Source organism: Mirounga angustirostris, unplaced genomic scaffold (genome assembly GCF_029215605.1).
Source record: "Mirounga angustirostris isolate CCGP_5_RB_7025 unplaced genomic scaffold, mMirAng1.0.hap1 SCAF_5, whole genome shotgun sequence".
Lineage (NCBI taxonomy): Eukaryota > Metazoa > Chordata > Mammalia > Carnivora > Phocidae > Mirounga > Mirounga angustirostris.
In genome coordinates this window covers 94,409,797-94,421,849 of record NW_026991713.1, presented here as the reverse complement: position 1 = coordinate 94,421,849, position 12,053 = coordinate 94,409,797, and the positions used below count along the sequence as shown (strand labels likewise).

Here is a 12,053-nt window from a genome sequence, read left to right as displayed (position 1 = left end):
TAAGCCTTTGAGGAATTTATATCTTCTATTCATATTCTTTCCATGTAACGCACTCTCCCAAGGCTTTGGAATTACCTGTCTCGCTGTAATGCTTCCCTGTTAGACTAAAGGTTCTAGGACAGTAGAGATTAAGCCACGGCATTTACAATGTGTGACTCTGTGCCTGGCCTCAATAAATGTCTGTTGAGTGAATTAACAAATGCATAACTGAAGAAAGAAGAGGTGAAAATGAATGACTTTGGGTTTCATTATATTTTATTGAAAGATACTAAAGAGTTGAAATGTTCCTGATAAAGCTTACTGAATATGGTGTCATCAAGTAGCAGAAAAGTGGGGAGTGGGGAGCTTCAACCTCTTGACTAGGACTCCAAAGTGGTTTCTAACTCGACTTTGTAGGGCCTCTTGACTATTCACCAAGTCCACCTTTGTATAAAGTTGTCAGGCCTTTCATTTTTCTCAAGTCGTTTCTGGATCAGACCCACTTCAACTAATGGACTAATTCAATGTTACGTAGAAGGATTTAAGAGTGCTATTCAAGTATTTTCAGACCTGGAATTCAGCTTTGATTTCAGTTCTGTTTTGCTGATCTTGTTTCATTTTGCTTCTCTGACTAAACTTCTGTTTTGAAAATCTGCCCTAGTTACCTCATTCATCTAAGACTGTGGCTGATTTTTGTGCTTATAGCCTTTCCAATAGAAAATGGACTAATATTTGAACATGCTTCTCTGATACCAGCTTTTTGGCTATCTGGGAGTTAAAATACCTTTTGCCTTGAACTCTGTGTATTATGGTTTATACATAATAAAGGTATAAGGGCCCCATCAGGACACCTCATTCTCCCTTATCACACTCACTTATAATGACTGTCCTCCCACATCCCTCATCCCTACACATTGCCTCCTTCCTATGCTCTTCTGATATTGTGTTCTACCCAATAAAAAAAAAATTTACTTTCATAGCTGAAGGTAATCTTTCCCTTTAACAAAATCAAACCAAAACAAAAACCATTTCTGGTCTGCCTTATCCTGCTTTATTCACTTGCAAGATTTCTAGATGTAGCCAAAAACATGGTACAATTCACACCTAAGTCCCAATTTTTATAGTTTTATCCCAAGTACACCCAATTCCATGAATTCTTTTAGTCGTCTCTCAGACACAAAATTCTAGATTACCCACATGCAGTTCTAGATGGGGCATAACTGTATACTGGTGCATATTCTTCTGAGGCTAGATACAATGGCCTAGGGACTCGCAGCCTTCGCTCCATTGAACATACTTCTGGTTTCCGGTAATGAAGATTGGTAAAGACTTTCAGACCCATAGCCTTCAAAGAAACAAACAGGAAAAGAAAGTTGTGCATTTCTTTCATGTAAGACCCAAAAAGGCCTATCAACTCTATTATAATCATAAGTAGGTGATATATACAGGTTTTCTCTGCTAGCAAGGGTCTGGGATTTTAGAAGTCAAGTCACCTCTATTTGATGTATGGAAAGTCTTTAATCTGGAACAAAAATAATAAGCACTATGATTTATCTAGCATTTATGTGCTAGGATTTGGCTAAGTATTTTAAATCATTCCCCACTTAATTCAAAGGGAAAAATACTTATGAGATAAGCACTATCATCAGCCTAATTAACACCAAACACACACACACACAAAACAGTCTTTTGGAGAGTTGGGACTTAAGCTAAAGTCTGTCTAATTATATGCCCCTTTTCTTCTATACCTCTGACCTCAATTATAAAAAATCCTTTTGTGGAGGCCTCAGCATATCTAATTGATAGCCTAGGTTTAGATGGAGCCTGGACTATATTTTAGCCCCTTGATTTGATGATTTCTGCATAACATTTATTGCAGTAAGTTGAAAACTGTCTCATTACTTCAAACATGAGGTTTTTATAACTTCACTGCCACTTGTTTATTGTTAAAAAAGAGAGAAAAATCAACAAAAATTAATATCTCCTTTTTATAAGACAATTTCTGAGTGATCTTTAAACAAATTATGGACACCAATCTCCAAGAATAGGAAGTAAAGTATACAGTTAATAAAACATGGGTATGCATTATGAATACTAAAGTTAAAATTGAGATGAAATAATTTTTAAAATCTTAAATGATCTTACCCTGAGAATATCATAGATGTCTCCATCCCCATAGTTGCTTACAGGTATGTAATACAAACCATTGTAAAACATATCCCTTTGAGGAATGCAAGGGTCAAGCTTGCCATCATCAAGGTTGAGCCCATGATGGAAATAACCATATAGTTCTATATTTGGAAGCAGGTTGTACACCTATGAGAAAAATCACATGGTTCCCAATGATTTTAAGCATTCCTTTTATTTTTACAAAATTGGCAAGTTTTGTGCCATTATAATTTGTTCTTTTCTTTAAGAGCATAGCCATCACATAGAAGACATGAATAGCCATTTTTCCAAAGAAGGCATCCAGATGGCTAACAAACACATGAAAAGATGCTCAACAGTACTTATAATCAGGAAAATACTAATCAGACCATGATGAGATACCACCTCACACCTGTCAGAATGGCTAAAATTAACAACACAGGAAACAATAGATGTTGGTGAGGATGTGGAGAAAGGGGAACCTTCTTGCACTGTTGGTGGGAATGCAAACCGGTTCAGCCACTCTGAAAAACAATATAAAGTTTCCTCAAAAAGTTGAAAATAGAACCACCCTATGATCCAGCAATTGCACTACTATAGGTATTTACCCAAAGGATACAAAAATACAGATTCAAAGGGGTACATGCACCCCGATATTTATAGCAGCATTATCAACAATAGCCAAACTAACTGATGAATGTATAAAGAAGATGTGGTATATATATGCAATGGAATATTACTCAGCCATCAAAAAGAATGAAACTTGCCATTCACAAAGGTGTGGATGGATCTAGAGGGTATTATGCTAAGTGAAATAAGTCAGAGAAAGACAAATACCATATGATTTCACTCTTATGTGGAATTTAAGAAATGAAACAGATGAACATATGGGAGGGGGGAAAAGAGAGAGAGGGAGGCAAATCATAAGAGACTCTTAAAGATAGAGAACAAACTGAGAGTTGGAGGGAGGTGGGTGGGTGATGGGCTAGATGGGTAATGGGTATTAAGCAGGGCACTTGTCCTGTTGAACACTGGGTGTTGTATGTAAATGATGAATCACTGAATTCTACCCCTGAAACAAACATTGCATTCTATGTTAACTAACCAGAATTTAAGTAAAAATTTGAAGAAAAAAAAAAAAGAGCATAGCCATGATATTTAATCTAACACTTTTGAGTTAATTCATCCTTTCAGAAGAGGGTATCTTCAGTTTTGTTTGAGATGGTCAATGTCATGTTCATAAACTTTTTCAGCTTTGGTTCAGGACTTAGGATAGCATGTAGGCAAGAGATGCCTGAAGATCTATGGATTATTCCAAGGCCTAATTTACACATGATCCATAGCAATTATAATGCTAGAACCCCCAGCTGTCTGGTAGCTGTCTGATTTTAATCTTCTTACATATCCTTCCAAAGCAAATATAAAATCAAAGAGAAATAATAATATGCCTGACTGTGTCTTTAACATTACTGGGATATAGATAATGCCACGACCTTCAAATTACTTGTTAGTAAAGAAATAAACACCAAATTCCAACACAGCTCTGTACTGTTGCTGAAAATCTGAGGGTATGGAAAGCTGGAGAGGGAATGCTTAAGAGAGTAGGACGAAGAAGAGACTGGATGGAGAAATGAGAGGAAATACACACCAAATCAACTCCAGATAAAGAAAGTACTACATTCAGTATCAAAATATGAGTCATAGTTCTGAGATTCAATATATGATACAAGGAAGGGGGTTGAAATGAGTGGGCCTGGAAGTGGCAGCTTGGCTGATGGGAAATAGTCAGATTATTAGAACAAGTGTGATGCTCCTTGGAAAGGGAAATAAAAATATGCCCATCTCCACTCCTATTTCCAACATTAACAACATTTTTTTAAAAAAAGAAATTGCATTTCATTAAAATAACAGGAAAAGGCGCTCTACCCAGGAACACTGTCCACAAAAATATTAAGAACTGGAGAAAATTAATACCATACAAAACCAGTATAAGATAAAATAGAAAATGCAAATCGGAACGTTTTAGCTAATGCAACTTACCTGCTAAAGTAACTAACTAACTGAATATATAAATAAATAAACAGAAAAGCCATCCCAAAACACTTCATATAAATCAAATAATCTTAAACATTCATTTGGGGTATTAAGAAAGCACCATGAATTAGAAATTCAATAAAGAAAGGATGGAAGAATGGAAATGAACAAAACCTAGGAAGAAATAAAATGATAATTTATTAAAGTCAGAAAGAGTCAGAATAATATCAGAAATAAACTCTATAAGGAGCTCAAGAAAAAACAGATTGAAAGAAAACTTTAAAAAGCAACATAAAAATAAAGAAAAAAAGAATAAAAATGAGAGAAAAATAAATTAAAATGAGTCATAGGCAAAGTAGTTGAACTGGAAAGCCAGCAAAGAAGATCCAATATATTTATAGAGTTTTTCTAGAGGGAGAAAAATGGAAAAACCAGTATTTAAAATTATAATCCAAGACAAATTCTGGAAATAAAAGATGAATTTACACAATGCATGGGTCTACTGAATACCTGGTAAAACTTCTCCTAAACAATAGATTCTGAGAGATTTTACTAAAATAGTTTTACTAAAGCTATTAGACTTTAAGTATTAAAAAATAAAAAAGCCTCAATGCCTTCAGGAATACTTTTTAAGGGCAAATGATTTAAACATGTCAGAATTCTTGAAAGCAATATTCAAAGTAAGGCAATAGTGGAATATAATTTTCAAGAAACTTAAAAAAAGGGGAAACAAGGATTTAAGATATAGATAACTTGTCCTTCCCACAAAAAAGCTTTAGTGAAACAATTGTGAATATGCGAAAATCAGGGAATTCTATACCCATATGACCTTCTGAGGAGTCTAGTATAAAAAAGCTTTATACAACCAAAAGGTGATTGAGGAAGTGGGCAGAACTTTGTGGATATGGAGAGAAAAGTAGAATGTAAGTGTAGTATGTTTTGACAAAGAAGTAAAGATTCAAATTTAAAATGAGAGAAAAGGGAAAAATACAATAAAATTATGGACTGTGGTGTAGGTAACAGGAAGGAGTCAAAGGATACTACTTAAAAATGGCTAGATTTAATTATGAGGCAAGAAAAAAGTGAGATTAGAGTATTAAAAAAGATAAAAATACAAAGACAATCACTAAAATAAAAATTAAACCTCAGCTCAATACAAGAAGAAATTTGAAAACATAGCAAAGAAAAACTCAAAAAGCTAAAGAAATAAATTTGAATAATGCACAGTAATGATAACAAAAACATTATGATAGAGTTGATGTCTAACATATCAATCATATCCATACAAGTGAGTGGACTTAATTTTCCTTAAAAATGGCTTTTTAAAAAAAGCAAAATCCAGCACTATACTATGTAGAAAAAAACCCATAAGATACAATATTTCAAAATATTAAAACTAAAGGCCAGGTAAGTGAAATTAATAAGAAACAGAGGTTATAATTATCTTGATATCAGAAAAAGTAGAATTAGGGCCAAAAGGCATCAAATAAGATAGAGAAGAGCACTTTCCAGGGCAACCCCTCCATTGTGTAATAAAGGTATAAGAGTTATGAATATCTGTGCCCCAGATAATACAGCAACCACTTACACAAAGCAGAAACAACAGAAGATGCAAGGAGGAGCAGACAGAAACACTCTTAATAGGGTAGTTTAACACACTACTCTCAGTACAAGACAGCTCAAGTGTATAAAAAAATAAAAACAGAATCTTGCCATTTGCAATGATGTGGATGGAGCTAGAGAGTATTATACTACGTCAGAGAAAGACCATATGATTTCACTCATACGTGGAATTTAAGAAGGGAAAAAGAGAGAGTGAGAGACAAACCAAGAAACAAACTCCTAACTATAGAGAACAAACTGATGGTTACCAGGAGGAGGTGGGTGGGGGATGGGTTAAATAACCATGGGATTAAGGAGTGCGCTTGTGATTAAGCATTGGGTGTTGTACAGAGGTGTTGAATCACTATATCGTATACTTGAAACTAATATTGCACTATATGTTAACTAGCTGGAATTTAAATAAAAACTTGGAAAAAAGTCAGATCTTACGGATATAAAACATACTGATAAAAGAAACTAAATCTTCTGAACTCAAGTGAAGCATTCTCAGAATCTGTTCATATATTTGGGCACACAAAAAAATATCAGTAGTCTCCATAAAATAGAAAGATTACTGATCATGAGGCAATATAACTTGAAATTTAAAAAATCCCCAAATAGGGAGGCCTGTCTACATATAAATTATAGAATGTTCCACTAAGTAAGTTTTCAGTGAAAGGCTGAGTACAAATATTATAGAATTTCTGAAAAATGATGATGTTAACTGCTACAGATCAGAATCTAAGGGATACTTTAAAAGTAGAGATCAGAGAAAAATTCATAGGCCTTAACACTTAAACCTTAAACTTAAATGAAAATTATGTAAATACTAAATAAAAAAGCTAAAAATAGCACCAACAAAAAGAGCAACAGTAAAGAAGTAATAAGGATAAAAGCAAAAATTAATGTAGTACAATACCCCAAAAAACCCCATTACATCAAATTAATCAACCAAAATCTGAATTTGAAAAAATCAACAAAATAGATAAACCACGAGCAAATTAATACGGAGAAAAAAGGAAGAAGGTAAAAATATACAAAATAAAAGTTACACATAAGGAGGAAAAAATTAAGGAAAAGGAGGATGTAGCTATTGATACAGAGCACATAGTTTTTAAGTATCATGAGATTCCTTTGCACTTTTCAGGACACATAAATTTGAAAACCTATAATAAAAGGTTTAATTTTTTAGGAAAACAAAATTGCCAAAACTGACACCAGTAGAGAGACGAAGCTTAAGCAGACCAATTTTTATAAAAGAAATAGAGAAAGTTATTAAGAAACTACCATGTGCAAAAGCACCAGGCACAGGATAGCCTACCAGTTATTTTGGCTAAGGTCCAGAACAAGGCAAGGATGCTATTCCTCCTGCAATTTAACATTGTACTGCCATTAGGCAAAAATTAAAAAAAAAAATAGATGCACGGGGCAAAAAGGAAAGAAAACTATCTCTATTTGCTGGTAATATGGCAGTATACCTATAAAGCCTAGAGAGCCTTTGATAAAACTAACCAAATCAATAAAGGAATTCAGCAAGTTAGCAAAATATAAGATTACTATGCGAAAAATACCTCCCATGTGCCCAAAGAATAAGTTAGAATGTATAAGAGAAGAGAAAGCCTCATTTACAATAGCAACAAAAGAGTTAACATGCTCATGAATAAGCTTAACAAGAAACTATATATAGAGTTATTTAAAATTAAAGTTCATGGAAGACATCAAAAGTATTCTTGAACAAATGAAAAGATATTCCTTGCTCTTGATATGACATCTCACCAATAAGATGTAGTTAATTTGATTTATAAATTCCATGCAATCACAATAAAAATTATCATAAACCTTTTCTTGAGTTAGACGAGTCAAAAATAAAATTGCCATGGAAAAATCAAGCATGGAAAAATAGCTAAGGAAACCCTAAAACAGAAGAGCTGAGAGATGAGGATGAGGAGTTGATTCCTACCCAAAATTAATGCACACTACAAAGCTTCCATAATTAAAACAGTGTGGTGCTGACACATCAATAGACAGACCAATGGAACAGAATATAAATTCCAGAAATAAACATAATAACCAATAGAAAAATAGTATATGAAAAAGGTAGTATCACAAATCAGCAAAGATAATGTATTAACTGGATAGACATTAAATTTTAAAAAGAGAGAATTAAATAAATGCTATTCCATTGTCTATGGAATTAAAGATCCCTGGAAAAATAGTTATTTTCAAGGCTAGCGCAAAGGAAGTAGAAGATGGGCCTAGAACATATGGTGTCAGAAAATCGATGAGTGCTAAAAACATGATCTGGACATATCACAAGAACATGAAGATGCTCCCACTGGAAAATTTAAGACAATTTAACATAAAAATAATTAAGGATAGTGACGAATTATGAATTCCAAATTATAAATCTTTGAGAAATAAAAATGCTTGCATCCATAAGAGGAAGAGGGAAAATTAGAAAATCATGTTTCCACTATCATACCAATATTGGTTTAGGCAAAAAGTATCAATGGATGCTAACTCTAAGGAAATTTTGATGTGGAGCAGGGTGTACAAATAGTCTTAATAAGCACAAATTGCTTATTAGTTTAAGGAAGAAAATAGCGCATGGAGATATATGGAAACACCTTTATCAGGTGATCAAAATTACCATCACCAATGATGGGCAGATGGATCTTGTGTACCTTGAGAAATACACAGTATCATGTATGTGGTATTCTGGCCAGAGATCCATAATCTTGACCCAATCATGAGAAATACCAGACAAACTTAAAATGAGGGACATTTTATCAAAAAACTACTTGGGAGGCGCTCGGGTGGCTTAGTCTGTTAAAAGTCTGACTCTTGATTTCGGCTCACGTCATAATCTCAGGGTAATGAGATGGAGCCCTGTGTCAGGCTCCATGCTGGATGTGGAGCTTGCTTCAGATTCTCTCTCTCCTTCTGCCCCACACCCCTGCTTGTACTCTCTCTCTAAAAAAACAAAACAAAACAAACCCCCCCCCCAAAAAAACCCAAAACAACAACAACAACAACAACAAACCCAAACAAACAAACACAAATACTTGGCTTATGTTCTCCAAAAATATCAATTTCACAAGGGACAAAGAAAGATTGTGTTCTAGGTTAAACGAAACTAAAGAAACATGAGCACCGAATGCAGTATGTGATCCTGTCTTGGATCTTGCACTAAATTAGGAAAAAATATGTGGTAAAGAGGACATCTGATGAAACTTGAACATAGCTGGCAGATTAGATCCAAAGTATTGAATCAATGTTTAATATCCTAAATTTGATAACTGTATTGTAATTATGCAGGAGAATATCCTTGCTCTTTGGAAATGAACACTGATATATTAAGGAATAGCATGAAGTATTCAACCCACCTCAAATGGTTTAGAAATAAAAATGGAAATGCTATGTACATATATGTGAGGCATGTGTGTGTGTGGTGGGGGGGAGACAGAATGAGAAAGAGAAAATAAATGTGGCAAAATGCTAAAAACTGGTGAATGTAGGTAAAGAGTACGTGAGAGTTCTCTGTAAAATTCTTACATTTTAAAAAATTATTTAGGGCTCCATGGTCAGCAAGGAGTCTGCTTGAGATTCTATCCTCTCCCTCTGCCCCTCCTCAAAATAAAATCAATAAATAAAATCTTTTAAAAGAAGGGGGACAATTGCATGGCTCAGTTGGTTAAGTTTCTGACTCTAAGTTTCCGCTCAGGTTATGATCCCAGGGTTGTGAGAACCAGCCTTGTGTCGGGCTCCGCTCAGGGCAGTCTCTTTGAGATTCTCTCTCCCTCTCCCTCTGCCCCTTCTCCCCCCGCCCCCCAGCTCTCTCTCTCTTTCTCTCTGAAATAAAATAAATAAAATCTTTAAAATTATTTAAAACTAAAAATTAAACTTATGTAACGTAATATCAAAAGTACTACGAACTTAAATAATATGAATTGGAATACACTCATTTATATAACATTGCTTGATTTACACTGTTAATATGGTTATAGATAATAAACAAGGGCAACTGCCTCTTTTGGCTCTGATATCATATTCAGATTCACTTGAATCTTCAGGTCTGGTGAAGCGCTTCTAAAATTTTCTATTGGAGGACCCTTAATGGTTTTTCCTCAGGTGGTTTTTCTAAGACCTTGCTACCACCAGTTGTAGGAAGAATGAGGAGAAACTATTTACTCTGACTCCATGAAACTTTTAGAAAAAAAGTGCATATATATTTTCCACATTTATAGATAAGTTTATCCTTTATTTGCTGATACTTTTCTGACTCTGAAATCAGTTAGAAGCTTCTTAGCACCAATAAGAAATTTATATGTATTTAACTTTTACAACGGGAAAAAATATACAGTTTATGTCATGGTTAATCATTATTAGCATATTGTTATTAATTAATATTTACAGTTTATATTTAAAACTAGCTGTACTATAGAATGTTAAAAGCAGAAAACAAAATTTCATTTTTCAGGGAGATCTCATTTGTAACATATATATGCCTTCAGAAAAGAGATTTAAAAATTGCATCACAAATGTTCATTTCTGTACAATAAGAGTCCATTTTGTGAAATAAAAAAATATGTTTCAGTGTTAAGATAATGAATGATTTTGAGGATTTCCTTCTTTATGTCTTTGTGTATTTTGCACATTTTCTACACTACACAGGTGCTGTGGTCTGAATGTGTCTTCCCAAAATACATGTGTTGAAATCCTAATGTCCAGTGTGATGGAATTAGGAGGTAGAGCCTTTGGGAGTTGATTGGGTCATGAGGGTGGAGCAAGTAGAGAATGAGATTCATGCCCTTATAAAAGATGTCCTTTCCACCACGTGAGAATACAAGAAGTCCACAACCCAGAAGAGGGACCTCACCCTACCATGCTGGCTCCCTGAGCTCAGAATTTCAACCTCCAGAACTGTGAGAAATATTTTTGTTGTTTATAAGCTGCCTAATTTGGGGTGTTTTGTTGTAGCAGCTCGAATGGATTAAAGCAATAGGTATAATTTTAATAAGAAAAAATTTAGGATCATACATCTCCATATTTATATGTTCTTGTGCTAAAAAATAAAGGGAAAATATCCAACAGTTATTAATGAAAACAGTTTTGCTGTCAAACTCAAGAATTGCTGGTCTGGAAATGCTTATGAAAATATAAGCTCTGTTAACAGATAACAACTTTAGATACTGTATCCAAACATATCCTTCAACTCAAGAGATTTAACTCTAGGTTTCAAGAAAAATGAAGTATGTAACCCATGAAGGAACAAAGGAAGAAAATATTTGATATTCTCAACATGTGTCATCTCAAATAAAAACATCAGCTGAGGGCGCCCGGGTGGCTCAGTCATTAAGTGTCTGCCTTCAGCTCAGGTCATGATCCCAGGGTCCCGGGATGGAGCCCCACATGGGGCTCCTTGCTCAGCAGGGAGCCTGCTTCCCCCTCTGTCCCTCACCCTGCTCTCGTGCTCTCTCTCACTCTCAAATAAATTTAAAAAAATCTTTAAAAAAACAAAACAAACAAACAAACACAAAACATAAGCTGAAGGGAAGGAATCCGGATGAAAATGAGGAAATCAGAGAGCTTACACTTTCAGCTGACAGCTTGTGTTCTGATTTCAGCAGAAGAACACTTTTATCCACAGCCCGGAGCGCACAGAATGAGTCAGGGGCTGCTTGCAGGTAGAGACTGGTGTTGGAGCCGGGTAGCCCCTGCTCCTTAGAGAACTTTATGCTAACCTAAAGTGGAGGAAGAAAAGGAGAGTAAGATAATTTTAAAAATAAGTTGAATAAATATATTTGAATACATTCAAAATAATTTGAATAAACACCATCTTTTCCAAATAAATGTTTATAGATTTCTTTTTTTAAAATTTTTTTAAAGATTTTATTTATTTATTCATGAGAGACAGAGAGAGAGAGAGAGAGAGAGAGGCAGAGGGAGAAACAGGGTCCCCAAGGAGCAGAGAGCCCGATGCGGGACTCGATCCCAGGACCCCAGGATCATGACCTGAGCCAAAGGCAGATGCTTAACCATCTGAGCCACCCAGGCGCCCTGTTTATAGATTTCTGTACCTTTGTTTCTCCTGCCTGTTCTCACCCTTAACTGTCCCTACAAGGACATCTTCACCAGCCTTCTATCATCTCAGGATTGGTACTGCTACCAAAACTTACTCATTCTGCTTGGCGATTCCCTCATCCCTAATAATTTAGTTATACCAACATTTACTCTGAGATCACCATGTAAAGGTGATAGTAATTACGTTAGAAGACAACAGGGAGAAA

General features: G+C 34.8%; 1 protein-coding gene across 1 annotated transcript in view; it reads right to left on the bottom strand.

Moving 5' to 3' along the window:
• LOC123840037 (ovostatin homolog 2-like) overlaps positions 1 to 12,053 on the bottom strand; it is a 48,316-nt gene that overhangs the window by 17,974 nt on the left and 18,289 nt on the right. The window contains 3 exon segments of the mRNA XM_045869790.1: positions 1,177 to 1,324; positions 2,125 to 2,295; positions 11,358 to 11,507. Of these exon segments, the coding sequence (XP_045725746.1) occupies positions 1,177 to 1,324; positions 2,125 to 2,295; positions 11,358 to 11,507 (469 nt within the window).